At 43.6% G+C, this 27995-nt stretch overlaps 1 protein-coding gene across 2 annotated transcripts in view; it reads right to left on the bottom strand.

Annotated features, from left to right (window-relative positions):
- NRROS (negative regulator of reactive oxygen species) overlaps positions 1–27995 on the bottom strand; it is a gene marked incomplete at its 3' end in the record, with an annotated part of 48031 nt that overhangs the window by 8612 nt on the left and 11424 nt on the right. Inside the window, exon 2 of one of the 2 annotated variants that reach the window (XM_080695528.1) lies at positions 2441–2561. The exons of the other annotated variant lie outside the window; for it this stretch is intronic. Coding sequence (XP_080551654.1) covers positions 2441–2548 — 108 coding nt within the window. The 5' untranslated portion in view covers positions 2549–2561. The remainder of the gene's footprint in view (positions 1–2440; positions 2562–27995) is intronic. 2 annotated transcript variants of the gene reach the window in all.

Below are 27995 nucleotides of genomic sequence, written 5' to 3'. Positions count from 1 at the left end.
GAAAAATAAGAAGCTTCCATGACAAACAGAAACTGAAGGAATTTATGTCTTCAAAACCAGCGCTAGAGAAAATACTCAAAGAGATTAACTACAAAGAAGAATTAGGTAACACACACCAGAACCAGAGAAACAAGATTTTCCATCCAACAGACAACTAAGATTGGTTATCTGTGGAGATTCATTATTTATGTTAGTCTTTTACCTATCTCTAAATGGTATTGTTTGCCTTTATTGTTGTTAATTTTTAGGATTTCTAGTTGGAATATTAATATACCTTCAGATATAGCATTTGGAAATATTTTATCCCATTCTATTAGTAACTTTTAACTCTGTTTACATTGTCTTTGGATATACAATATTTTTTTTTTTACTTTTTAGGGAGTTTGTATACTCTTCTGTTGCCTGTGCCATTGAAATCATATCCAAGAAATCACTGCCAATTTCAATGTTGTGAGGTTTTTATGACCCAGATTTTCTCCTAAAAGTTTATAGTCTTAAGATTTATATTTAGGTCTTTTATCTATTTTGAGTTAATATTTGTATATGGGATTAGGTAAGGGTCCAACTTTATTCTTTTCCATGTAATTATTATGTTTCAACAATATTTAGTTAAAAGATTATTATTTCCACCACCAAATGTTCGTGGAAACCTTGTTAAAAATAACTTGAAAATATAGGAAAAAATTTGGCTCTAGGCTTTTATTTAACTCCAATGGTTTATATATCTGTCTTTAGAATAGTACTACACTGTTTCAATTATTGTAGCTTTATATGGTTTGAAATCAGAAAATATATATCTTCTAGCTTTGTTCTTTTTCAAGATCGTTTTGGGTATCTAGAGTCCATTTTCCATATTAGGATAGATTTTTTTTCCTGAAAAATAAATATATAAATATATGATAGTTTCACCTAAAAAAAATAGAAAAAAAAATATTCTCTGGTAAGAAAGAAAGTAAAAAGAAATATTGAAATGTTATCTTTAAGTCATCAAAAGCATGGTATCAGACAAATGAAACTGTTATGTGAGATTATCATTTTTAATTTTGGATAAATTGCTATAATACTAGATGTCAACCACTAAGCCAAGCATGGGAGGGAGGGATGGGGAGAGAATGGGGTGGGGATCGGGTGGGGGCTGACTGGGCGATGTGTGCATGTATGTCTACAAAAGTTTGTATCCCACTATGATGTATGAATACAGTGCACCAATAAAAAAATAATAATAAAAAAATAGAATATCCTGAAGCACAGTGGTTGAGGTTGCTACAGTGATTCAGAACCATGGCAGTGGGGTATTTTTTTTTTTTTATTGTGGTGCTGGGGATCAAACCCAGGGTCTCATACATGCTAGGCAAGTGGTCTACCACTGAACCGCATCCCCAACCCAATAGATTTTTAAGATTAATTAGCTTTAAGAATATGTTCTTTCCCCAATACTACCAAAAAAAAAATGTGGAGAGAAAGAGAGGGAACAAGGAAGCAAAGAAGCAAGGAAGAAGAAAGCCGGGCATGGCAGTGCACACCTGTAATCCTAGTATTTGTGAAGTTGAGACAGGAGGATCACACGTTTGGGGTTAGCCCTAGAAACTTAGGAAGACCCTCAGCAACTTAGTAAGAACCTATTTCAAAATAAAATAAGGCCTGGGGTATAGCTCAGTGGTAGAATGCCCCTGAGTTAAATTTCCAATACTACAAAAAAAAAAAAAAAAACCCAAAGTTAAATGTAAGCATTAGCCCTGCGTCCAATTTGTCTTCCTAATGCCTGGAATAGATTGGGGCTCAAGGGATGTTTATTAATGTGTGTGTCTCAAGCAGACTTTGATATTGAGTTACAGGCAAGGAGAAAATTTCTGGAAATGTTCTTAATTATGACCCCGATCTGTCTCCACATATAGTGTGAGCACCCTGGAGAAGGCAGCTGTAAAGGCGCAGGAATCCACTGTGCACACTCAAGGCCTCTGTCCGCTGGGCAGCTGGGCAGCACGCTCTCCATGGTACTGTTAAGAGTTTGGTCAGCTCACACACAAACTCGGAGGCAGGGCTTCTCCAGTCCTCGTGCGCCTCACCCAGCAATTTTGGAACCTCTAGTAGAGCTCAGCCATCCAGATCTCGAACAAGGTGCCTCGTTCCAGGTGGCTGACTTAGGCCTGTCTCTGGGGCCTTCTGTTTTAAACAGGCCATGAAGGGAGTGTGTGTGTCTGTAGCTGTGTGTGTGTGTGTGTGTGTGTGTGTGTGTGTGTGTGTGTCTGTGTGTGTGTGTGTGTGTGTGTGCCTGACCATTCCCAGGCATCTCCCTGAAGACCTCTGGTGAAAGAGTAGCAGCATGTGGCTTCGGATCAGGCAGAGACAGAATGATTCAGACTCATTCCTACCTTTCCAAATGGACCGAGCCTTGCAGGACAGGAGCCACAGAAAAGTCCGAGTCCAAGCAGAGACTTACCAACTTGCAGCCTCCTTGGGAAGCCGCTGTGACCGTCCCAGCTCCGTCCCTCCATCTCACGGTCAAGATGTGAAAACCCAGGCACAGCCAAAGGGGCAGCAGCTCCATCTCAAGCGCAGCACTGGGGAGAGGGCGGGGAAGAGACGTGTGAGCCCAGCTCAGCTCAGAGGCTGCTCTGCACTGCTGGCAGGAGCCAGTTCCTAGTTATGTGGTCTTACGGACCCGCAGCTACACGGAGGAGGAAACCCACAGATTATTCAAATACCTCAATTTAGCCGACACTTTCAACCTTTCACTGAAACCATGGACAAGAACTCGTTTTCATTTTGCCTTTACCACTTGACAGACAAGTGGCTGAACTCTGGAGTCCAGTACAGAAGCAAAAGACTTAACCAGCTGTCATGTCACTTGGAGTTCCCTGTGCTTTGTGATTCAAGTTTTTCTCCCTCCAATTCAGCTCTGCCTGATGTACCACAGGAACTCAAGAAATATATGCCAGTTGAATGAATGAATGAATGAATAAATGAATGAATAAAATGAATGGGTAAACTGGGGTTGAAATACTAATTGTAGCCTCTGCTTTTATAGAGTTACTAACTGTCTTTGCTGACATGAGACTTGTAGAAAAATGCTAATCTTGCTTAACTCCTTTGACTAACAGCCCCTTGAAGCACATTTGTAATCCCAGCATTTGGGAGGCTGAGACAGGAGGATCATGGTTGGCAGATAGCCTCAGCTACTTAGTGAGGCCCTTTGCTACTCTGTGAAACATTGTTTCAAAAAAAGAATAAACAATAGGGCTAGGGGTGTAGTTCAGAGGTAGAATGCCCCTGGGTTCCATCCCCAGTACTGGGTGAAAAAAAAGAAAAAGAAAAAGATTTTGCAGGGGTGGGGGAGAGGGAAGGTTGCTAGGGATCTAACCCAAGGTCATTCTACTTCTCAGCAACATCACCAGCCCTTTTTTAAATTTTTAAATTTTGAAACAGGGTCTTCCTAGCCGGGCGTGGTGGCTCACACTTGTAATCTCAGCATTTGGAAGGCTGAGACAGGAGGATCATAGTTCATAGACAGCCTCAGCTAATTAGTGAGGCCCTCTGCAACTCAGTGAGACCCTGTTTCAAAATAAAGAATAAAAATTGGGCTGGGGGTATAGCTTGGAGGTAGAATGCCCCTGGGTTCCAACTCTGGTACCACAAAAAAAAAAAAAAAAAAAAAAAAACAGGGTCATCCTAAGTTGCTGAAGGTCTCACCAAGTTGTAGAGGCTGGCCTCAAACCTGTGATCCTCTCATTTCAATCTCCCAAGCACTGGGATTATAGGCATGCACCGCTGCTCCCAGCTTGAAAAGGGGGTTTTGATACTTTTTCTGGGTGGGGAAAAACTTGAGGGGAAATGAAAGTGTAATCTTCAGATGTAATAAAGATTATGATGATGTGTAGTTATTGGTCCTCTTGCCTGGCCAGTGCACACAAAACAGCAGTCAAGAGAAGGCTTAAAATAACACTTTTTTGTGTGTGGTGCTAGAGATTGAACCCAGGGGCATTCTACCTCTGAGCTACACCCCCAGCCCTACTTTTCTTCTTCTTCTTCCTCTTCTTCTTCTTCTTCTTCTTCTTCTTCTTCTTCTTCTTCTTCTTCTTCTTCTTCTTCTTCTTCTTCTTCTTCATCATTTATTTATTTATTTATTTTGTGGTACTGGGGATGGAACCCTTCTACCTCAGTGCTACATTCCCAGACCCATTTTTTATACTTTTATTTGGAAACAGGGTCTCTTAAGCCAGGGAGGCTGGCTTCTAATATGCGTGATCCTCCTGTCTCCAAGCGCAGGGATTACAAGCGTGCACCACTATGCCCGGCCTTTTATTCTTTATTTTGAAAGAGGGTCTCACTGAGTTGCAAAGGGTCTCCCTAAGTAATAGCTGAGGTTGTCCACGAACCCAGATCCTTCTGTCTCAGCCTCCCAAAGGCCGAGGTTATAAGCATGCACCACCATACCCACTTTAAAAATAACATGTTTACTAGAAGATAAAATATAAGGGAAATATATCTCCCACTATCTCATCTTTACAAGGGAATAGGCAAAGGCCCAGAGATGATAATGTCCTGGTCAAGAGTGGTGAGCGCTGAGGGCAGCCCCAGGTCTCCCTCTCTGAGCTCCAGGAGGGGTAATTGGGAAATTTCCTTCCTACTGGGAGAGGTGATAGCCCAGTGGGTCCCCTTCCACCTCTGCATTCCTCAGAACTGGAGGCCACCGCTGGTGAGTATTCCATCCGCTCTACCCTATCCGGATACCCCCGGGAAGAACATGGGTCGGCCCTTCGTTCTCCCCTGGTCTAGCAGCACAGTGAATCGTGAACTCTGCCTGTTCTTCGCTGACACATCTTGGCCATCTTCGGCCCCTTCCTTCTTCCCTTTCCTCAAGTGAGTTCACCCATTGCAAAGGCTAGGTTTAACTTCCCAGTCAGATTTGAATGCTCACCAGTGAACAGAGACTAACAGAAAAGCGTTATGAAACCAGGTTGAGCCAGGCGTGGTGGTGCTTGCTTGTAATCCCCGCACTTGGGAGGCTGAGACAGGAGGATCGCACAGGTTCGAAGCCAGCCTCAGCTACTTAGTGAGGCTCTCAGCAACTTAGTGAGACCCTGTTTCCAAATAAAATACAAAATAGGTGTGGGAGTATAGCCTGGAGGTAGAGGCTCCTGGGTTCTATACCCAGGACCACACACACACACACACACACAAAAAAAAAAAAAAAAAAAAAAAACTCATCAGTTCTTGCTGGACATGGGAATCCCCTTCCAGACCCTCCTTCCAAGTCTGCACCTGTGCAGGAATTAATACCTCCCAGCTTGCACTGGGCACAGATGGTGACTGCAGAGCCGTAAGGGCTCCTGTCCTCAGCATGTGCATAGCACCTGCCCCGCCCCGCCCACCTTGAGATAAGGTTGCCAGAGATAGCAGATGCCAAGATACACTTGAGTGTCAGATATGTACTTGTACTAAAAATTGCTTATCTGGCATTCAAGTTTCACTAGGTGTCCTGCATTTTATTGAGGAAAGATGGAGAACTGTAACTGTCGACCTACTCCCTCTCTTCTTCCCCACCTCCTGTCAGGCTGGGGCTGGCGCATGCTGCTGTGACTCTGATCTTTCTTGAACAGCCAGCTTTTTATACTGAAATGCTGAATCTAGATGTGTACAGAGCAAGAGTTCAGTTCTTTAAGGAGAATGCAACTCCTTAGAATGGAATGCTAGATAGTCCTGGTGTCACACATAGGTGTTCTTCATACCTGGGTCAACCAAGAATTTTGCAAATTACACACACACACACACACACACACACACACACACACACACTACCGTGGATTGAACGGAGCATTTAACCAACTGAGCTTCATCAGCAGTGCTTCTCTATTTTTTATTTTGAGACAGGGTCTTGCTAAGTTGCCCAGGATGGCCGTAAATTTGCAATTCTCCTGCCTCAGGCTCCCCAGTCACTGGGATTGCAGATGTGTGCCACTGCATCTGGCAGAATTTTGCAAATTTAAACTATATCCTCTTCTTCCTCTAAACTGACCCAACAAGCTTGGAAAAAATCTTGCTGTGCGCCCCCCGTCAATTCCTTCTGGCACAATGCAGCAGAATATCATGGGAAAGCTAGGTTGGTGGTGCACACCTATAATCCCAGAATTTGGGAGGCTGAGACAGGAGGATTGGCAGGTTTGAGAAAGGCCTCAGAAAGGTAATGAGACACTTAGCAACCTAGCAAGACTCTGTTTCAAAAACAAAAAAATAAGAAGGGATGGGGGTGTAGCTCAGAGGTAAAATGTCCCTGGGTTCAATCCCCCCAGTAAAACACACACACACACACACACACACACACACACACACACACACACACACACACACACACACACACACACACACACACACACACACGATGATCATGGGAAGATCATTGAATTTGAAACCTGAGAGTCCAGAGTTTATTTATTATTTTTTATTGGTGGTACTACGGGTGGAACCCAGGGGCTTTCTACCTCTGGGCTACACTTCCAGACCTATTTTATACTTTATTTGGAAACAGGGTCTCACTAAGTTGCTGAGAGCCTCACTAAGTAGCTGAGGCTGGCTTCGAACCTGTGCGATCCTCCTGTCTCAGCCTCCCAAGTGCAGGGATTACAAGCATGCGCCACCACGCCTGGCGAGTCCAGAGTTTAAATTCTGGCTTTCTTACTACTGTTCATCCTTAAGCAATTTACATAAAGTCTCCAAGATTCAGATAATACTTCTATAAAATAGGAATAATAATAACTATTCGAGCCAGGCGTGGTGGTACACACTTGTAATCCCAGCATTCGGGAGGCTGATAGTAGAGGATCGCCATTCATGGCCAGCCTCAGTTACTTAGTGAGGCCCTGTGCAACTCAGTGACACCCTGTTTCAAAATAAAGAATAAAAAATAAGAGTAGGGGTGTAGCTTGGAGGTAGAATGCCCCTGGGTTCCATTCCCAGTGCTGCAAAATAATAATAACTATTCAGTTTTATGAGAATCACAGTTTATTGTATATGAAAGTATTTTATTAACTGTAAAGACAGTTCATAAAAGAATAATTATTAACGAGTTTCAAAAACCAATGAGTTGGTTGAATAGTTGTTATTCCTATGTATATGTATATGTATAATCTCCAAGATAATTCAACAGTTACAAAAATTGGGGGGAAAAAGGTAAATAAATCCAGGTGTGGTGGCACATGCTTGTAATCCCAGCATTTGGAAGGCTGAGACAGGAGGATCAAGGTTGATGGACAGCCTCAGCTACTACTTAGTGAGGCCCTTTGCAACTCAGTGAGACCCTGTTTCAAAATAAAGAATAAAAAATAGGTCTGGGGGTGTAGCTCGGAGGTAGAATGCCCCTGGATTCCATCCCAGTACTGAAAAATAAAAGGGTAAATAACTTGGCTAGAAGGATGTCTCTACCTTTGTACCAATTAAATGTGTAAAAGGGATATAGGAAGGTTGAAGATTGAAGGACAGCCTCAGCAACCCAGCAAGATTCTCAGCAACCTAGTATGATTCTGCTTCAAAACAAGAAAAAAGGGCTGATGGTGTAGCTCAGAGGCAGAATTCCCCTGGGTTCAATCCCTAGAAACACACACACACACACACACACACACACACACGCACACGCACATGCACACGCACATGCACACGCACACACACGTCTAGGTTAATAATTCAGAATAAACTCATCCCGGGGACAGAACAGCCCTTTGTCCTCTGAGCCAGACCTCCCCCTTCCCTTCTCTGCGCCATATGCAGGCTCTAGTGACGGCAGGTTAAGTCAAGGAGAGGCCCTCGTGGTGGTTAGAAAGCAGAAGAGCAGCAGAGAAATCAGCATGGCTCTCCCTCCCTCTCCTCCGTGGACAGAGGCATCTCTGAGCCTTCCCTAGTGGCCTCCCAGCTGGGACCAGCACTGCTTCCTTCCATCCTCCTCTTGCCTGGGGCAGGTCAAAGCTTCCTGAACTGCTGGTCCCCAGGTTGACTAGCTTTATCTGGCTTCTCAGCCTCTTCCATCCTGTGTTGGATGTCTGTAACCTCAGTACTTGGTGAGGCTGTGTTGCCAGCTTCCTGCAGTAAACTTCCTCTGTTTTAAGTAATCTGGGTGATTTCTGTTTCCTGGTGCTACCCTGACTGATCCAACAATATAAGTGACAATGTTTTTGAACCAGTACTAAGTAAAAGGGATGTCATGGCTCCAAAGGGAATTAAAGACATGAGTAACCATTCAGACTGAGAAACTCTGCCAGACTATGTAGCTACGAGAGAACTTCCTCAGAGTCCTGGCCCTTCAAAGGGTGCAAGATGAACAGCTTGGGTACCCTCTGTTGCTTGGACTCCCACGAGCCTCCTGGCCACTGCACAGCACTGCCTCCCCTCCCCCACCCCCTCCAAAGGCTCCCACTACAGTAGATGCTGCCGGGGCGGAACTGTAACCTCTTTGCTAAAGGAGCTATTAGTAAGTGTTATATTACCACAAAATTGGGAAATTCTCCTCAAAATAATCAGGTAAGTTGAATAAGCTTTAAGGAAAGAGGCCTTAGGAGAAAGGTGGTAGCAATCAGAAGTGTTTTGTGTAGAGACGAGTATTTACATATTGGTCTGGGAGAGGAAATTCCCAGAAGCAGAGTGTGCAGGAGCGCATGGTAAATACATGCCAGTGACACCAATGAATACAAAAGAGGCTTAATACTAGACAGCAGGCTCCACCAGTCTGTCTGTTAAAAAGTGAAGATCAACGCCAACCAGGCCCAGGTCACGGGACTCTGGGCCCCGGGCCAGAACGTGCATAGCACGCCAGACCCCTGGAGAAACCGGGCCCAGTACCCTGGGTCCCAGGCGGGGGTCGCGTGGGGCACGCCAGCCGGGGCCCGGGTCGCTGGACTCTGGGCCCCGGGCCGAACTTCACGTAGCACGCCAGACCCCTGGAAAACTGGGCCCAGTACCCTGGGTCCCGGGCGGGGGTCGCGAGGGGCATGCCAGCCGGGGCCTGGGTCACGGGACCCTGGGCCCCAGGCAGAGTACTGCGGAGCACTCTAGACCCATGGGGAAACCGACCAGGTCACAGTGCTACTGAGTGCCTGATCCCACTACCTCCTCAAATCACATATACTGTCTTCTCTTATTAAAAAAAAAAAAAAGGAAAAGAAAAAGAAAAAGAAAAAGAAAAATATCGGAGAGGACTTAAGAAAGCCGTTGCGGATGCCAGGACACTGGAGATGCAGACAAAACTTATCTAAATGCAATGGAACTTATGGAAAAATTCCCCGTGAAGGAGGACTGCTGTTTCTCTATATTGTTAAGAACTTTGGACATCACCTGTAAGGAGAGAGTTTAACGGAGACCAAGGAGAAAGGTGGTGTTGAAAGTGGTCTCCGCAATGGCAGTGGAGACTTGTATTCAGGAGAAGCAGAAACCGGATCCTACCAACCTTATTTTTTTGGAGAAATTACACCAAATGTTGAATGCTACCGTTACGCATGCTTAGGAACACTGGACAACATTCAGAGTGGAAAAAGAGCCTGGGAAGGATTTGAAATGGTGGAGGCAGTGGTAATGGCAGTGGCCAGTACTCAGGGGAGGCAGAGATCTGATACATTACACCTGGAACCTTTGAAATAATAACCCCAGAGACAGTGATCGGAGCCTGCTGGGGGGTTAGGCCGGTGCTGGGGCCAATGGCCGACATTGGAGCCTGCCGTGAGGCAAGGCCACTACTGGGGCCTCCGAGGCCAAGATCGGAGCCTGCCGAGGGGTTAGGCCAATGCTGGGGCCAGTGAGGATGGGATCGGAGCCTGGCGTGAGGCAAGGCCGGTGCTGGGGCCTCCAAGGCCGTGATCGGAGCCTGCTGAGAGGTTAGGCCGGTGCCAGGGCCAGCAAGGCCAGGATCGGAGCTCACCGTGAGGAAAGGCCGGTGCTGGGGCCTCAGAGGCCTGGATTGGAGCCTGCTGAGGGGTTAGGTTGTTACCAGGGCCAGCGGCCGGCATCAGAGCCTTCCGTGAGGCAAGGCCGCTACTGAGGCCTCTGAGGTCAGGATCGGAACCTGCCGAGGGGTTAGGCCAGTGCTGGGGCCAGTGAGTCCGGCATTGGAGTTTGCCATGAGGCAAGGTCGGTGCTGGGGCCTCCGAGGCCAGAATAAGAGCCTGCCGAGGGGTTAGGCCGGTGCTGGGGCCAATGGCCGGCATCGGAGCCTCCTGTGAGGCAAGGCCACTTACTGGGGCCTCCGAGGCTGGGATCAGAGCCTACAAAGGAGTTAGGCCGATGCTGGGGCCAGCGGCCAGCAGCGGAGCCCGCCATGAGGCAAGGTCGGTGCTGGGGCCTCCAAGGCCGGGATAAGAGCCTGCCGAGGGGTTAGGCTGGTGCCAGGGCCAATGGCTGGCATTGGAGCCTGCCGTGAGGCAAGGCTGAGGCTGGGGACTCCAAGGCCGGTATCAGAGACTTTCGAGGGGTTAGGCCAGTGCTGGGGCCAGCGAGGCCAGCATCAGAGCCTGCCGTGAGGCAAGGCCAGTGCTGAGGCCTCCGAGGCCAAGATAAGAGCCAGCCGAAGGGTTAGGCCAGTGCCAGGGCCAATAGCTGTCATCGGAGCCTGCTGTGAGGCAAGGCCAGTGCTGGGGCCTCCGGGGCCGGAATCAGAGCCTGCCGAGGGGTTAAGCCAGTGCCGGGACCAACAGCCGGCATTGGAGCCTACCGTGAGGCAAGGTTGCTACTGAGGCCTCTGAGGCCGGATCGGAGCCTGCCGAGGGGTTAGACTGGGGCTGGGGCCAACGAGGCCATCATTGGAACGTGCCGTGAGGCAAGGCTGGTGCTGGGGCCTCCAAGGCTGGGATCGGAGACTGCCAAGGGGTTAGGCCAGTGCTGGGGCCAGCAAGGCCGGGATCGGAGCTCACCGTGAGGCAAAGCCGGTGCTGGGGCCTCCAAGGCCAGGATCGGAGCTTGCCAAGGGGTTAGGCCGATGCTGGGGCCAACGGCCGGCATCGGAGCCTGACAGGAGGCAAGGCCGCTACTGGGGCCCTCGAGGCTGGGATCGGAGCCTGCCGAGGGGTCAGGCCGGTGCTGGGGTCAGAGAGGCCAGGATCGGAGCCTGCTGTGAGGCTAGGCTGGTGCTGGGGCCTCCGAGGCCGGGATTGGAGCCTGCTGAGGGGTTAGGCCGGTGCTGGGGCCAATGGCGGCATCGGAGCCTGCCGTGAGGCAAGGCCACTACTGTGGCCTCCGAGGCCGGGATCGGAGCCAGCTGAGTGGTTAGGCTGGTGTTGGGGCCTGCGAGACCAGAATTGGGGCCTCCTATGAGGCAAGGCCACTTCTTGAACCAGCGAGGTCTGGATCAGTCCACCAGGTAGCCAGGCCACTAATGGGGCCGTCAAGAGTGGGATCGGCAGCCGGGCGTGGTGGCGCACGCTTGTAATCCCCGCGCTTGGGAGGCGGAGACAGGAGGATCACACAGGTTCGAAGCCAGCCGCGCTGGCATAAGAGACCCTGTTTCAAAAATATAAAATAGGTCTGGGAGTGTAGCCCGGAGGTAGAAGGGCTTCCAGGAATCCCAGTACCACCAAAAAAAAAAAAAAAAGAGTGGGATCGGTACTTGCAACGCAGCATGCACAGAGAAATATCGCAGAAAATATAAATCAGATGTTTCCCCTAATCAACAGGAAGAGGTTGAGCTATAGAAAGGGCCCTATGGTGAAGCAACTATTGTGACCAATCAGAGGGTATGGAATAGGGGAGGATGGAGCCTCTTTAAAAGGCAGGAGGTACATAAACAAATGTATCAAAGTTAATCAACAAACAAGTATGGGATCGAGGGAGGGGGAGGGAATGGGATGGGGGCTGGATGAGGGCTAATTGGATTCTGTGTGCTTGTATATCCTCTCAAGTCTTGTACTCCAATGTGACTGATATATGACTACAATGCACCTATTAAAAATAAATAAATTTAAAAAAATAAAATAAAAGTGAAGATCAGCCAGCGTGGCACATGCCTGTAATCTCAGTACTTGGGGACTGAGACAGGAGGATCAAAGGTTGGAGGCAAGCCTCAGCAATTTAGAAAGACCCTGTTTCAAAATAAAAACTAAAAAGGGCTGGGGGGTTTAATCCCCAGTAACACACACACACACACACACACACACACACACACACACACACACACACGAGCAGTTCTCACCTGGGATTTGGGGACAGAGAGAAAGAGAACTGTTTGCAAACCACAGAAAAGAAAGAAGAAAACTCTAGTGTGTGAGCATTTCAAAGCCTAAGGTAAGTAGGTTTGCTTTTAGAAAAAAAAATTAGCCTGGTGTGGTGCCGCACGCTTGTAATCCCCGTGTTTGTGAGGCGGAGTCAGGAGGATCAAAGCCAGCCTTGCTGGCTTAGGAGACCCTGTTTCCAAATTAAAAATATAAAAAAATAGGTCTGGGAGTGTAGCCCAGAGGTAGAAGGGTTTCCAGGAACCCCAGTACCACACACAAAAAAATTAGGGTGACTTGAACCTTTACCAAATGTTCAATTTACCACCTCCCTAGTGAGACCTCCTGACACTCTGAAACCTTAAGTGTGCTACACTGAAAACAGACTCATCCCGGCAGGCCCTTAAAGCTGGTCTCAGCGGGGCGTGGTGGCACAGGCTTGTAATCCCCGCGCTTGGGAGGTGGAGAAAGGAGGATCTCGCAAGTTCGAAGCCAGCCTCTCTGGCTTGAGACCCTGTTTCCAAATAAAATATAAAATAGGTCTGAGAGTGTAGCCCAGAGGTAGAAGGGTTCCATCCCCAGTACCACCACCAAAAAAAAAAAAACAACAAACAAAAAAACCTGGAAGGGCGTAAAGTACTGATGAGGTGTTGATGTTTGTTCTAGTACCTCCCATGTACTAGGATTACTAAGTCACTAAAAAGAGCCAAGTACAATTCAGGAGCCTACACTGGATTTCGAATTAAAAAAAAAAAATCTCCAAAGCCAGGCTTTGTGTTACCCACCTATAATGCCAGGAGAATCACTTAGGAGGCTGAGTGGAGAGGATAACTGTCCTAAGGCAGCCTAAACTATGTAGCAAGACCCTGTTTCAAATTAAAAAATTAAAAGGGCTGAGGGTAAGGCGGGCTTGGTGGCACACGCTTGTAATCCCCGCGCTTGGGAGGCGGAGACAGGAGGATCGCACAGGTTCGAAGCCAGCCTCAGCTACTTAGTGAGGCTCTCAGCAACCTAGTGAGACCCTGTTTCCAAATAAAATATAAAAAAGGTCTGGGAATATAGCCCGGAGGTAGAAAGCCTCTGGGTTCCACCCCCAGTACCACCAAAAAAAAAAAAAAAAAAAAGGGGGGGGCTGAGGGTATAGCTTAGAGATAGAATGCCCCTGGATTCAATCTTTAGTCTCATAAAAAATAAAAAATGAATAAATAAAAATAAATAAATCTCCAAAAGAAAAATTTGAGACAATTGGAGAAATTTAAATATATAATAAGTGAAGTGTTTTCAGATATTATCACATTATTATTAATTTTCTGATAATGATGCTGTGATTATGTGAGAAAGTACCTTTATTCCATGCTGAAGTATTCAGGGAGGTAAAGTTTCATGATGTCCATAATTTAGGTAACCTTCTTTCAAATGGCTCAATAAGCCGGGCCTGGTGTCACATGCTTGTAATCCCTGCATTTAGGATGTGGAGACAGGAGGATTGCGCTGGTTTGGAGCCAGCCTCGCTGGTTTAAGAGACCCTGTTTCCAAATAAAAATATAGAAATAGGTCTGGGAGTGTAGCCCGGACGTAGAAGGGCTTTCAGGAACCCCAGTACCACCAAAAACAACAAAAAAAAAGGCTCAATAAAGGAAGTGAGAGCAAAATACTACCAATTGCTTGATTTAGCACTGTACTTTCTTTCAACTTTTTATAAATTCAAAATTTTTCAAAATAAAAATGAAGAACATAAAATAAATGTAGGCTTCCAAAGTGGGAGGCAAAACTATAGTAGCCTTTTGTCCCCAAAATTTTAGAAACTTTTATTAGATTTTTTCAATATTCTTATCAGGAAGATGTTCAGTAAACATTTCTTAAGTTAAAAATGTACCAGTATTGGGAGTGGCTTGGTAAGATTTGAGAAAGCTCTGATTATTAATAGATATATTTAAAAAATAATTGTGTCAAAAGGAAGACCTGGGGAAAGGAAGACTTGGTCTTGGTTTGAGTCAGGAAGCAAACAGCTATTGAAACTTAGATTGATTTAGCTAAAAGTAATTAGCAAGTCCATAGGAGAGGGGAGCTAGGACTTCCTCTTTCTAAAGACAGATCTACTAATAATCTAGCTAGGATGGGAGGAGGGGATTGGCCTTTGTGAAAGACACCTTGGCGGGGTGGGGGGGTACCTTACAGGAACGTTTACTACGTCAGAATTATGTAAACAAGATGGAGGTCATGGATATAAAAGGTCTGGTCCACATGTTGTATCTTGGGTGGGGCATCCACTCAACCCCCCCCCCCCATGCCATTCAATGGCATGGGGCTGTAACTATCTTCTGTATTTCTATCTTTTTAATAAACTTCTTTAAATCTTCAGCAAGAGTCCGGGCTAATGTGTATTATTATCCTTAGCTCAGGACAAGAACCCACGGTTTTTCAGTTTTTGTGGTTTTTATGGTTTTATTGGGAAATTATTCCCAGGGGTCTAACAAAGATCCCTGGGGACAGTTTCCCCAAAATGGTAACCCTCACCCCTCAAAACCGTAACAAAAAATACATATACAAGCCGGGCGTGGTGGCGCACGTTTGTAATCCCTGCGCTTGGGAGGCGGAGACAAGAGGATCGCGCAGGTTTGAAGCCAGCCTTGCTGGCTTAAGAGACCCTGTTTCCAAGTAAAAAAAAGTATAAAAAATAGGTCTGGGAGTGTAGCCCGGAGGTAGAAGAGCTTCCAGAAACCCCAGTACCACCAAAAAAAAAAAAAAAAAAAAAAAAACATATACAAGCTGGGTGTGGTAGCCTGCGCTTGTAACCCCAGAATTCAGGAGGCTGAGACAGGAGGATCTGGATTCACAGCCAGCCTCAGCTACTTAGTGAGGCTCTCCGCAACTTAGTGAGACCCTGTTTAAAAATTAAAAAAAAAATAAAATAGGGCAGGGGTGTAGCTCGAATGTTGAATGCCTTTGGGTTCCATCCCAGACCTGCAACAAACAAACAAACAAACAAAAACATATACACAACTGGGCATAGTGGTGCATGCCTGTAATCCCAGTACCTGGGAGGTTGAGATAGAAGGATCATAGGTTCATGGCTAGCCTCAACAATTTAGTAAGGTCTTCTGCAGCTTAGTGAGACCCTGTTTCAAAATAAAAGAATAAAATAGGACTGACGGTGTAGTTCAGAGGTAGAATACCCCTGAATTCAATCCCTAGTACCACACACACACACACACACACACACACACACACACACACACAAGTCTTAAAATAATGTAAAAATTTTAAATTATAACTTTGTGTGTGTGTGTGTGTGTGTGTGTGTGTGTGTGTGTGTGTTACTAAGGATTAAACCCAGGGACATTCAACCTCCAAGCTACAATCTCAGCTCTATTTTTTTATTCTTTTTTTTCAGTACTGGGGATGGAAACCATGGACATTCTACCTCTGAACTTCACCTCCAGCCCTATTATTTTATTCTTTATTTTGAAACAGGGTCTCACTGAGTTGCAAAGGGCCTCACTAAGTAGTAGCTGAGGCTGTCCTCAAAGCGCAATCCTCCTGCCTCAGCCACCCAAATGCTGGGATTACAAGTGTGTGTCACTGTGCCCCAGCCCTTTATTCTATATTTTGAAATAGTAAGTTGCAGAGGGCCTCACTAAGTAGCTGAGGCTGGCCTGTCTGCAATCCTCCTGTCTCAGCCTCCCAAGTACTAGGATTGTATCGTGCGCCATCATGCCCAGCTCAAATTCTAACATTTTAGCCTCCACACTGGAGCTTCCAGATGACTCTTTATACTTATGAGGAACACGGAGGTATTAGATCATATGTCTCGATTATAGTTCAGGAAAGATGGCTGAGGTACTAACATAACTTCCACTGACTAAGTCAATCACTCTGTCCAGCACACCTGCAGTCCCTCTGGAGGGACAGACCTCGGAGGATCACATGACCTCACCACCATTCCACTACCACAGAGCTGCCGCAATCTTGGGGAAGCACCTGACCAAGTGTGGTAAATTGTTACTTCTGCCAGCACCTGATAAGTGATCCTGGTGCAGAGAGTCACGGGAGAGAACTAGGTCATTAGTGCAGAGACCGAGAGAGAGGATGGAGATGAATCGCTTAGGGGTCTTGCCATGGGGAAGCAGATGCTCTGAGGTAGATAACAAGGCATATGAACAGAAAGGAATAAAGCTGTCAACAGAGGACAAAGACCAGAGAAGTTGGAATAGGAAGAACGGCAAGAGGGTGGGCCATGCTGGCTGAGAGTGGGTACAGAGAATGGGCTCTCGGCTGCCTCTCAGGATCTCTGATGGCTCTTTACAAGGCCAAGTCCATTTCCCAGCTTCAGAGCTCAAATCTTGCATCTTGGCAACCAAAAGAACCAAACTAAAATGGGAGTTGAGCTCTTACTAAGCTTAAATGCAAAGGACAAAATTGTATACAACTTTTTGAAACGTAAGCTTTATCATGCTACCTGATCATTTAGAGAAAACAGCTGAAATTTGAATGAAATTTTCAAAGTGCATCCCACAATAAGAGCCACCAAGGCCGGGCGTGGTGGCGCACGCTTGTAATCCCCGCTCTTGGGAGGCGGAGACAGGAGGATGGCGCAGGCTCAGAGCCAGCCGCGCTGGCTTCAGAGAGACCCTGTTTCCAAGTAAAAATATAAAAAAAAGGGCTGGGAGTGTAGCCCGGAGGCAGAAGGGATTCCAGGAACCCCAGTACCACCAAAAAAAAAAAAAAAAGTCACCAAGAGATATTAAAACTAGAGTGAAAAATTGTTGGGAAACAAGATATTAATACAGTTTTTAAGTATGTCCATACAAGTTACTTATTCAAAAATGGAAACTTTACAGTGGAGGAACTAGCAGACACCTCAATCAAATGATCAAATTACTCTAAAGGCATTACCGGGCACTTTGGAATATTGTTTTTTCAAAATTCAATTTTGAATATTTTATTGGAACAAACTGAAAACAGATTGTGGATGAAACATTGTGTCGATATTAACTTTTTGATCATTAAACTGTGGTTGTACAAGAAAATGTCCTTTTTAAAAAAAAAAAATGCAGCCGGGCATGGTGTTGTATGCTTTTAGTCCCAGAATTTGGGAGGCTGAGACATAAGGATCGTGGTTCTCAGACAGCCTCAGCTACTTAGTGAGGCCCTCCGAAACTTAGCGAGACCCTGTTTCAAAATAAAGAATAAAAAATAGGGCTGAGGGTGTAGCTCAGAGGTTGAATGCCCCTGGATTCCATCCCCGACCCTAGAAAGAAAGAAAGAAAGAAAGAAAGAAAGAAAGAAGAAAGAAAGAAAGAAAGAAAAAAAATATGATATGCACTGAAGCTGGGTGTGGTGGTACACACCTGTATCCCAGTACTTGGAAGGCTGAAACAGGAGAATCTCAGGTTTGAAGCCAGCCTCAGAAACTTAGAGAGACTGTGTTTCAAAATTTAAAAATGAAAATGGCCTGAGGTATTGTTTGGAAGTAGAATGCCTCTGGGTTCAATCTCCAGTACCATAAAATGAAGCCAAACAAATCACAATGTAGACTTCCGGGAAGATGGCAACTGAGAAAAGCGGGGCTTAAGAGCCCCGCTAACAACCAATCTCCATTACCACAAAATCAGCGCCTTTTATAGCCAGAAAACACCATCACCAGAGAAACAAAAAAATCACCAGGCTCCAGAGAGAAAGCGGACTGAGAACAGAGCTCAGAGCCACAGAGGAGATACACCGGCCTCACGCCCAAGGACGCGGCAGCAGCGCCATACTGCCGGCGGCAGCGGCGAGTTCACTGGACGGCTACAGCAAGCCAAGGTGAGCCGCTGCGGAACAGCCAGGTGGGATCTTTCAGCGCAGGAAGCATCTAAAGCTCCCAGTGGCTGAGCTCAGAACACGCTGCAGGGAATCAGGGTGTAACTCAAAACCAGAGAAGAAAAAATACGCCAGCCTCACGGCCGAGGGCGTGACAGCGGCGCCATATTGCCACCGGCGGCAGCAGCAGTGAATTCACCGAATCCAGTACAGCTACATCTGCGTACTCAAGAACAGTGAGTCAAATTGCAGGCCACAGAGGAGAAATCCCAGTACTGTACTCCCTGGGACTTGACCCAGTGGGGTAGGGGCGGTGGCAGAGATATCACACCATAGGAGAACGCCCAACCTGGCACCCCCCATAGTCTAAAGCAGCCTCTATCGAATTCCTGGGTTGGAGACTCTGTGATACAACCCAGTAAAGGAATAGTGGGGTCAGAGATACTACAGACTCGAGATCCAGAGCACCTTAAGCGAAGTCATAGTGACCCAAGGGAAGAACCCAGAGAAGGCACAAACTTCCTAAATCATGGGAAAGAGGAATAACACTGGAGCAATGAATGCCCACAACCCCACAACATCAGAACCCGATAAAACAGAAAATCAGAGATTTCTAGAAGATCAAATCAGGAAAATAACTGTAGAAATAATAGAGGTGCTTCGAAAAGAATTCAGAGAGAGCCAAAAAGAGATAAAGGATGCAATTAATGAAGTAAAGGCCTCAATTCAAAGCATGAACAACCGATTAGACCACATGGAGAACAGAATCTCACTCTTAGAAGATGATCATTCCAAAAATGAACGCCTAGTTTCTAATATAGAAAAAAATATCCGACAGCAGGAATCTGATATTGAAGAAATATGGGCCCATTTTAAGAGAGCTAACCTAAGAATAATTGGAATAGAGGAGGGAAAAGAAGGTGAAACCAGGACTTCCGGGAAGATGGCGACCGAGAAAAGCGGGGCTTAAGAGCCCCGCTAACAACCAATCTCCATTACCACAAAATCAGCGCCTTTCATAGCCAGAAAACACCATCACCAGTGAAACAAAAAATCACCAGGCTCCAGAGAGAAAGCGGACTGAGAACAAAGCCACAGAGGAGATACACTAGCCTCACGCCCGAGGACGCGGCAGATGCGGCAGCAGTGCCATACTGCCGGAGGCACCGGCGAATTCACAGGACGGCTACAGCAAGCCGAGGTGAGCCACTGCGGAACAGCCAGGCGGGATTTCTCCGCGCAGAGAGCATCTAAAGCTCCCAGTGGCCGAGCTCAGCACACGCTGCAGGGATTCAGAGTGGAAATCAAAACCAGGAAGAAAAACACCAGCCCCACAGCCGAGGGCGTAGCAGCGGCGCCATATTGCCACCGGCGGCAGCAGCACCGAATTCAGCGAGGCCAGTACAGCTACATCTGCGTACTCAAGAACAGTGAGTCAAATTGCGGGCAACAGAGGAGAAATCCCAGTACTGTACTCCCTGGGACTTGACCCAGTGGGGGAGGGGCGGTGGCAGAGATATCACACCATAGGAGAACGTGCAACCTGGCACCCCCCACAGTCTAAAGCAGCCTCTATCGACTCTCTGGGTCGGTGACTCTGTGCTACAACTCAGTAAAGGAGTAGTGGGGTCTGAGATACTACTGACTCGAGATCCAGAACACCTTAAGTGAAGTCATAGTGACCCAAAGGAAGAACCCAGAGAAGGCACAAAATTCCGAAATCATGAGAAAGAGGAATAATACTGGAGCAATAAATGCCCACAACCCCACAACATCAGAACCTGATAAAACAGAAAATCAGAGATTTCTAGAAGATCAAATCAGGAAAATAACTGTAGAAATAATAGAGGTGCTTCGAAAAGAACTCAGAGAGAGCCAAAAAGAGATAAAGGATGCAATTAATGAAGTAAAGGCCTCAATTCAAAGCACAAACAACCGATTAGAACACATGGAGAACAGAATCTCGCTCTTAGAAGATGAGCAATCCAAAAATGAACGCATAGTTTCTAATCTAGAAAAAAATATCCGACAGCAGGAATCTGACATTGAAGAAATATGGGCCCATTTTAAGAGAGCTAACCTAAGAATAATTGGAATAGAGGAGGGAAAAGAAAGTGAAACCAAAGGGATCAACAATCTCTTCAAGGAAATAATAGCAGAAAATTTTCCAGACATAGAGCAAGAGGTCGATACACAGGTCCAGGAAACTTATAGAACTCCCTTTAGACAGGATCTGAGAAGAGGATCCCCACGCCACATAATTGTCAAAATGACCAATGTGGAAGCCAAGCAGAGAATCTTAAAGGCAACAAAAGCAAAGGGCCAAGTGACATTCAGAGGCAAACCAATTAGAATCACTCCAGACTTCCCAAACCAAGTTATGAGAGCCAGAAGGGCTTGGAGTAACATATTCCAAACTCTGAAAGAAAACAACTTCCAGCCAAAAATTTCCTACCCAGCAAAACTTTCTATCAAATTAGATGGAGAAATAAGAAGCTTCCATGACAAACAGAAACTGAAAGAATTTATGTCTTCAAAACCAGCACTAGAGAAAATACTCAAAGAGATTAACTACAAAGAAGAAATAGGTAACACACTCCAGAACTAGAGAAACAAGATTTTCCATCCAACAGACAACTAAGATTGGTTATCTGTGGAGATTCATTATTTATGTTAGTCTTTTACCTATCTCTAAAGGGTATTGTTTGCCTTTATTGTTGTTAATTTTTAGGATTTCTAGTTGGTATATTAATATACCTTCAGATATAGCAATTGGAAATATTTTATCCCATTCTATTAGTAACTGTTAACTCTGTTTACATTGTCTTTGGATATACAATTTTTTTTTATTTTTTAGGGAGTTTGTATACTCCTCTGTTGCCTGTGCCATTGAAATCATAACCAAGAAATCACTGCCAATTTCAATGTTGTGAGGTTTTATGACCCAGATTTTCTTCTAAAAGTTTATAGTCTTAAGATCTATATTTAGGTCTATTATCTATTTTGAGTTAATATTTGTATATGGGATTAGGTAAGGGTCCAATTTTATTATTTTCCATGTAATTATTATTTTTTAACAATATTTAGTTAAAAGATTAATATTTCCACCACCAAATGTTCGTGGAAACCTTGTCAAAAATAACTTGACAATATAGGGAAGAATTTAGCTCTAGGCTTTTATTTAACTCCAGTGGTTTATATATCTGCCTTCAGAATAGTACTACACTGTTTCAATTATTGTAGCTTTATATGGTTTGAAATCAGAAAATATATCTTCTAGCTTTGTTCTTTTTCAAGATCGTTTTGGGTACCTAGAGTCCATATTCCACATTAGGATAGATTTTTTTCTGAAAAATAAATATATAAATATATGATAGTTTCACCTAAAAAATAGAAAAAAAAATATTCTCTGGTAAGAAAGAAAGCAAAAAGAAATATTGAAATGTTATCTTTAAGTCATCAAAAGCTTGGTATCAGACAAATTAAACTGTTATGTGAGATTATCATTTTTAATTTTAGATAAATTGCCATAATACTAGATGTCAACTACTAAGCCAAACATGGGAGGGAGGGATAGGGAGAGAATGGGGTGGGGATTGGGTGGGGGCTGACTGGGAAAAGTGTGCATGTATGTCTACAAAAGAATGTATCCTACTATGATGTATGAATACAGTGCACCAATAAAAAAATTAAAAAAATAAATAAATAAAATTAAATTAAATTAAAAAAGAATTAGAAAGCAAAAAGAAATACTGAAATGTTATCTCTAAGTGATCAAAAGTTTGATATCAGACAGATGAATCTGTTATGTGAGATTATCATTGTTAATTTTGAATAAATTGCTATAATATTAGATGTCAACCACTAAGCCAAGCATGGGAAGGAGGGATGGAGAGGGAATGGGGTGGGAACTGGGTAGCGGATAACTGGGCAATGTGTGCATGTATGTCTACACAAGTTTTTATCCCATTATAATGTACAAATACAGTGCACCAATAAAAAAATTAAAAAAAAAAGAAGGTGAAACCAAAGGGATCAACAATCTCTTCAAGGAAGTAATAGCAGAAAATTTTCCAAACATAGAGCAAGAGGTTGATACACAGATCCAGGAAACTTATAGAACTCCCTTTAGACAGGATCGGAGAAGAGGATCCCCACGCCACATAATTGTCAAAATGACCAATGTGGAAGCCAAGCAGAGAATCTTAAAGGCAACAAAAACAAAGGGCCAAGTGACATTCAGAGGCAAACCAATTAGAATCACTCCAGACTTCCCAAACCAAGTCATGAGAGCCAGAAGGGCTTGGAGTAACATATTCCAAACTCTGAAAGAAAACAACTTCCAGCCAAAAATTTCCTACCCAGCAAAACTTCCTATCAAATTAGATGGAAAAATAAGAAGCTTCCATGACAAACAGAAACTGAAGAAAATTATGTCCTCAAAACCAGCGCTAGAGAAAATACTCAAAGAGATTAACTACAAAGAAGAAATAGGTAACACACACCAGAACCAGAGAAACAAGATTTTCCATCCAACAGACAACTAAGATTGGTTATCTGTGGAGATTCATTATTTATGTTAGTCTTTTACCTATCTCTAAAGGGTATTGTTTGTCTTTATTGTTGTTAATTTTTAGGATTTCTAGTTGGAATATTAATATACCTTCAGATATAGCATTTGGAAATATTTTATCCCATTCTATTAGTAACTTTTAACTCTGTTTACATTGTCTTTGGATATACAATATTATTTTTATTTTTTAGGGAGTTTGTATACTCTTCTGTTGCCTGTGCCATTGAAATCATATCCAAGAAATCACTGCCAATTTCAATGTTGTGAGGTTTTATGACCCAGATTTTCTTCTAAAAGTTTATAGTCTTAAGATTTATATTTAGGTTTTTTATCTATTTTGAGTTAATATTTGTATATGGGATTAGGTAAGGGTCCAATTTTATTCTTTTCCATGTAAGTATTATTTTTCAACAATATTTAGTTAAAAGATTATTATTTCCACCACCAAATGTTCGTGGAAACCTTGTCAAAAATAACTTGACAATATAGGGAAGAATTTAGCTCTAGGCTTTTATTTAACTCCAGTGGTTTATATATCTGCCTTTAGAACAGTACTACACTGTTTCAATTATTGTAGCTTTATATGGTTTGAAATCAGAAAATATATATCTTCTAGCTTTGTTCTTTTTCAAGATCGTTTTTGGTATCTAGAGTCCATATTCCATATTAGGATAGATTTTTTTTCTGAAAAATAAATATATAAATATATGATAGTTTCACCTAAAAAAATAGAAAAAAAATATTCTCTGGTAAGAAAGAAAGCAAAAAGAAATATTGAAATGTTATCTCTAAGTCATCAAAAGCTTGGTATCAGACAAATGAAACTGTTATGTGAGATTATCATTTTTAATTTTGGATAAATTGCTATAATACTAGATGTCAACCACTAAGCCAAGCATGGGAAGGAGGGATGGGGAGAGAATGGGGTGGGGATCGGGTGGGGGCTGACTGGGCGATGTGTGCATGTATGTCTACAAAAGTTTGTATCCCACTATGATGTATGAATACAGTGCACCAATAAAAAAAAAAAAGAAAGAAAGCAAAAAGAAATATTGAAATGTTATCTTAAGTTATCAAAAGCTTGGTATCCGACAAATGAAATCGTTATGTGAGATTATCATTTTTAATTTTGGATAAATTGCTATAATACTAGATGTCAACCACTAAGCCAAGCATGGGAATGAGGGATGGGCAGGGAATGGGGTGGGGATCGGGTGGGGGCTGACTGGGCAATGTGTGCATGTATGTCTACAAAAGTTTTTTTGTATCCCACTATGATGTATGAATACAGTGCACCAATAAAAAATTAAAAAAAAAAAGAATCAACATCCAGAAAAAAAAAATCACAATGTAACTATATGACAGAGAGGGTATGTTGCAACAAAATATGTTTGGAAGCAATATGTATATATTGAATTGGAAAGATATTCCTAATAAAATATTAAGAAAAAGATAGCACAATACAAATTTATATAATTCCAAAATGTTAAAAGACTAAGTGTGTAGCTGGGTATGATGGCAGATGCTCATAATACCAGTATTTGGGAGGCTGAAACAGGAGGATCGTAGGTTCGCAGCCAGCCTTAGCAACTTGTGAGGTCCTCCACAATTTAGTGAGACCCTGTTTCAAAATAAAGAATAAAAAATAGAGCTGGAGATATAGTTCAGAGGTAGAATACCCCTGGGTTTGATCTCCAGTTACACACACACACACACACACACACACACACACACACAGACTATGCATGTACCTGGATATTTTTATGAAAATATTTGAAGGGATGTATATCAGAATCCAACAGTGGACTTCCAAGGAAGAGATAAACTAATTGATCGGGTGTGGAGAAGTAGAAACTAATACATTATTGGTGGGATTGCAAATTAATGCAACCACTTTGAAAAACAATATGGAAGATCCTGAGAAGAATGAAAACGAACTTACAATTTGACCCAGCAATACCACCTATGGGTATCTACTCAAAAAATGAAAACTAAACTACCAAACCAATGCACAAGTAGCTATGTTCATAGATGCATAATTCATCATTCCCAAACTATGGAACCAGCCAAGACATCCATCAACAGATGAGTGGATTATAAAACTATGGGATATGTGCACAATGGAATTTTACCCAGCCATAAAGAAGAACAAAATTATGTCATCAAGAGGGAAATGTCAAAAAATAAGAAATCAGATGCTTTCCCTAATATGCGAAAACTAGGGAGAAATGGGTAATAGTAGGAACTCTAGTTGAAGAAGAGTCCTATAGAGGAGCAGTTAAGGTGACCTACCTGAGGGAATGGGTGGGGGAAGAGGAAAATTCTTTAAAGCACGTGATGTACTTAAACAAACATATCAATCACTAAATCAAGCATGGGAGTGAGGGAGGGGGAAGGAATGGGATGGGGATTGGATAAAGGCTAACTGGGTGATGTGTGCATGTATATCTCCACAAGTTTTTTATTCCATTAAGATGTTTGACTACAATGCACCAATAAAAATATATTTTTTATAAAAAGTATTGTGAGAAAGCTGGGTAAGGTGATGCACGTTTGTAATCCCAGGACTTGGGAGGCTGAGACAGTTGGATTGCAGTTTCGCCGCCAGCCTCAGCAACTTGTGAGGCCCTCTGCAATTTAGTGAGACCCTGTTTCAAAATAAAGAATAAAAAGTTTGGTTGGGGGTGGAGCTCAGAGGTAGAATTCTCCTGAGTTCAATCCCCAGTACCGTTAAAAAAAAAAAAGAAAGTGTTGTGACTATACTTGAAATTATTATATTTGGTTTTAGTGGAAAAAAGTAACACTAATAACTGAAATAAGTTTTATTTTGGACATTACTTTTTTTTTTTTTGGTGGTACTCGGGTTCCTGGAAACCCTTCTACCTCCAGGTTACACTCTCAGACCTATTTTTTACTTTTTTATATTTGGAAACAGGGTCTCTTAAGCCACGCAGCTGGCTTCGAACCTGCGCGATCCTCCTGTCTCCGCCTCCCAAGCACAGGGATTACAAGCGTGCGCCACCACGCCCGGCATTGGACACCACTTTTTCAGGATCAAAGAGTTTTAGATTTGAATTACATGTTTGTAACTCAGCCCTAGAAGTACAGCTGTAAGGGGGGAAGAAGAGTCCAGGTAATGGGATGGAAAGTACAAAGTCAGAGAGACTTCCGGGAAGATGGCGACCGAGAAAAGCGGGGCTTAAGAGTCCCGCTAACAACCAATCTCCATTACCACAAAAAGAGCGCCTTTCATAGCCAGAAAACACCAACACCAGAAAAACAAAAAATCCACCAGTCTCCAGAGAGAAAGCGGACTGAGAACAGAGCTCAGGGCCACAGAGGAGACACACGCGCCCGAGGACGCGGCAGCAGCGCCATACTGCCGGCGGCAGCGGTGAACTCAGCGGAAGGCTACAGCAAGCCGAGGTGAGCCGACGCGGATCAGCCAGGCGGGATCTTTCGGCGCAGACAGCATTTAAAGCTCCCAGTGGCTGAGCTCAGCACATGCTGCAGGGATTCAGAGTGGAAATCAAAACCAGAGAAGAAAAAATACGCCAGCCTCATGGCCGAGGGCGTGGCAGAGGCGCCATATTGCCACCGGCGGCGGCAGCAGCAGTGAATTCACCGAGTCCAGTACAGCTACATCTACGTACTCAAGAACAGTGAGTCAAATTGCGGGCCACAGAGGAGAAATCCCAGTATTGTGCCTCCTGGGACTTGACCCAGTGAGGGAGTAGTGGTGGCAGAGATATCACACCATAGGAGAGCGTGCAACCTGGCACCCCCCATAGTTTAAAGCAGCCTCTATCGACTCCCTGGGTCGGAGACTCTGTGATACAACCCAGTAAAGGAGTAGTAGGTTCTGAGCTAATACAGACTCGAGATCCAGAGCACCTTAAGTGAAGCCATAGTGACCCAAGGGAAGAACCCAGAGAAGGCACAAACCTCCGAAATCATGGGAAAGAGGAATAACACTGGAGCAATGAATGTGCACAACCCCAAAACATCAGAACCTGATAAAACAGAAAATCAGAGATTTCTAGAAGATCAAATCAGGAAAATAACTGTAGAAATAATAGAGGTGCTTCGAAAAGAACTCAGAGAGAGCCAAAAAGAGATAAAGGATGCAATTAATGAAGTAAAGGCCTCAATTCAAAGCACAAACAACCGATTAGACCACATGGAGAAAAGAATCTCGCTCTTAGAAGATGAGCAATCCAAAAATGAATGCATAGTTTCTAATCTAGAAAAAGATATCCAACAGCAGGAATCTGACATTGAAGAAATATGGGCCCATCTTAAGAGAGCTAACCTAAGAATAATTGGAATAGAGGAGGGAAAAGAAAGTGATACCAAAGGGATCAACAATCTCTTCAAGGAAGTAATAGCAGAAAATTTTCCAAATATAGAGCAAGAGGTTGATACACAGATCCAGGAAACTTATAGAACTCCCTTTAGACAGGATCCGAGAAGAGGATCCCCACGCCACATAATTGTCAAAATGACCAATGTGGAAGCCAAGCAGAGAATCTTAAAGGCAACAAAAACAAAGGGCCAAGTGACATTCAGAGGCAAACCAATTAGAATCACTCCAGACTTCCCAAACCAAGTCATGAGAGCCAGAAGGGCTTGGAGTAATATATCCCAAACTCTGAAAGAAAACAACTTCCAGCCAAAAATTTCCTACCCAGCAAAACTTTCTATCAAACTAGATGGAGAAATAAGAAGCTTCCATGACAAACAGAAACTGAAGGAATTTATGTCTTCAAAACCAGCGCTAGAGAAAATACTCAAAGAGATTAACTACAAAGAAGAAATAGGTAACACTCACCAGAACCAGAGAAACAAGAGTTTCCATCCAACAGACAACTAAGATTGGTTATCTGTGGAGATTCATTATTTATGTTAGTCTTTTACCTATCTCTAAATTGTATTGTTTGCCTTTATTGTTGTTAATTTTTAGGATTTCTAGTTGGAATATTAATATACCTTCAGATATAGCATTTGGAAATATTTTATCCAATTCTATTAGTAACTTTTAACTCTGTTTACATTGTCTTTGGATATACAATATTTTCTTTTATTTTTTAGGGAGCTTGTATATTCTTCTGTTGCCTGTGCCATTGAAATCATATCCAAGAAATCACTGCCAATTTCAATGTTGTGAGGTTTTATGACCCAGATTTTCTCCTAAAAGCTTATAGTCTTAAGATTTATATTTAGGTTTTTTATCTATTTTGAGTTAATACTTGTATGTGGGATTAGGTAAGGGTCCAATTTTATTCTTTTCCATGTAATTATTATTTTTCAACAATATTTAGTTAAAAGATTATTATTTCCACCACCAAATGTTCGTGGAAACCTTGTCAAAAATAACTTGACAATATAGGGAAGAAGTTAGCTCTAGGCTTGTATTTAACTCCAATGGTCTATATATCTGC

The sequence above is a fragment of the Muscardinus avellanarius genome, assembly GCF_963383645.1.
Source record: "Muscardinus avellanarius genome assembly, chromosome: 5".
NCBI classification, from domain to species: Eukaryota; Metazoa; Chordata; class Mammalia; order Rodentia; family Gliridae; genus Muscardinus; species Muscardinus avellanarius.
This window is presented reverse-complemented; position numbering and strand designations above follow the sequence as displayed.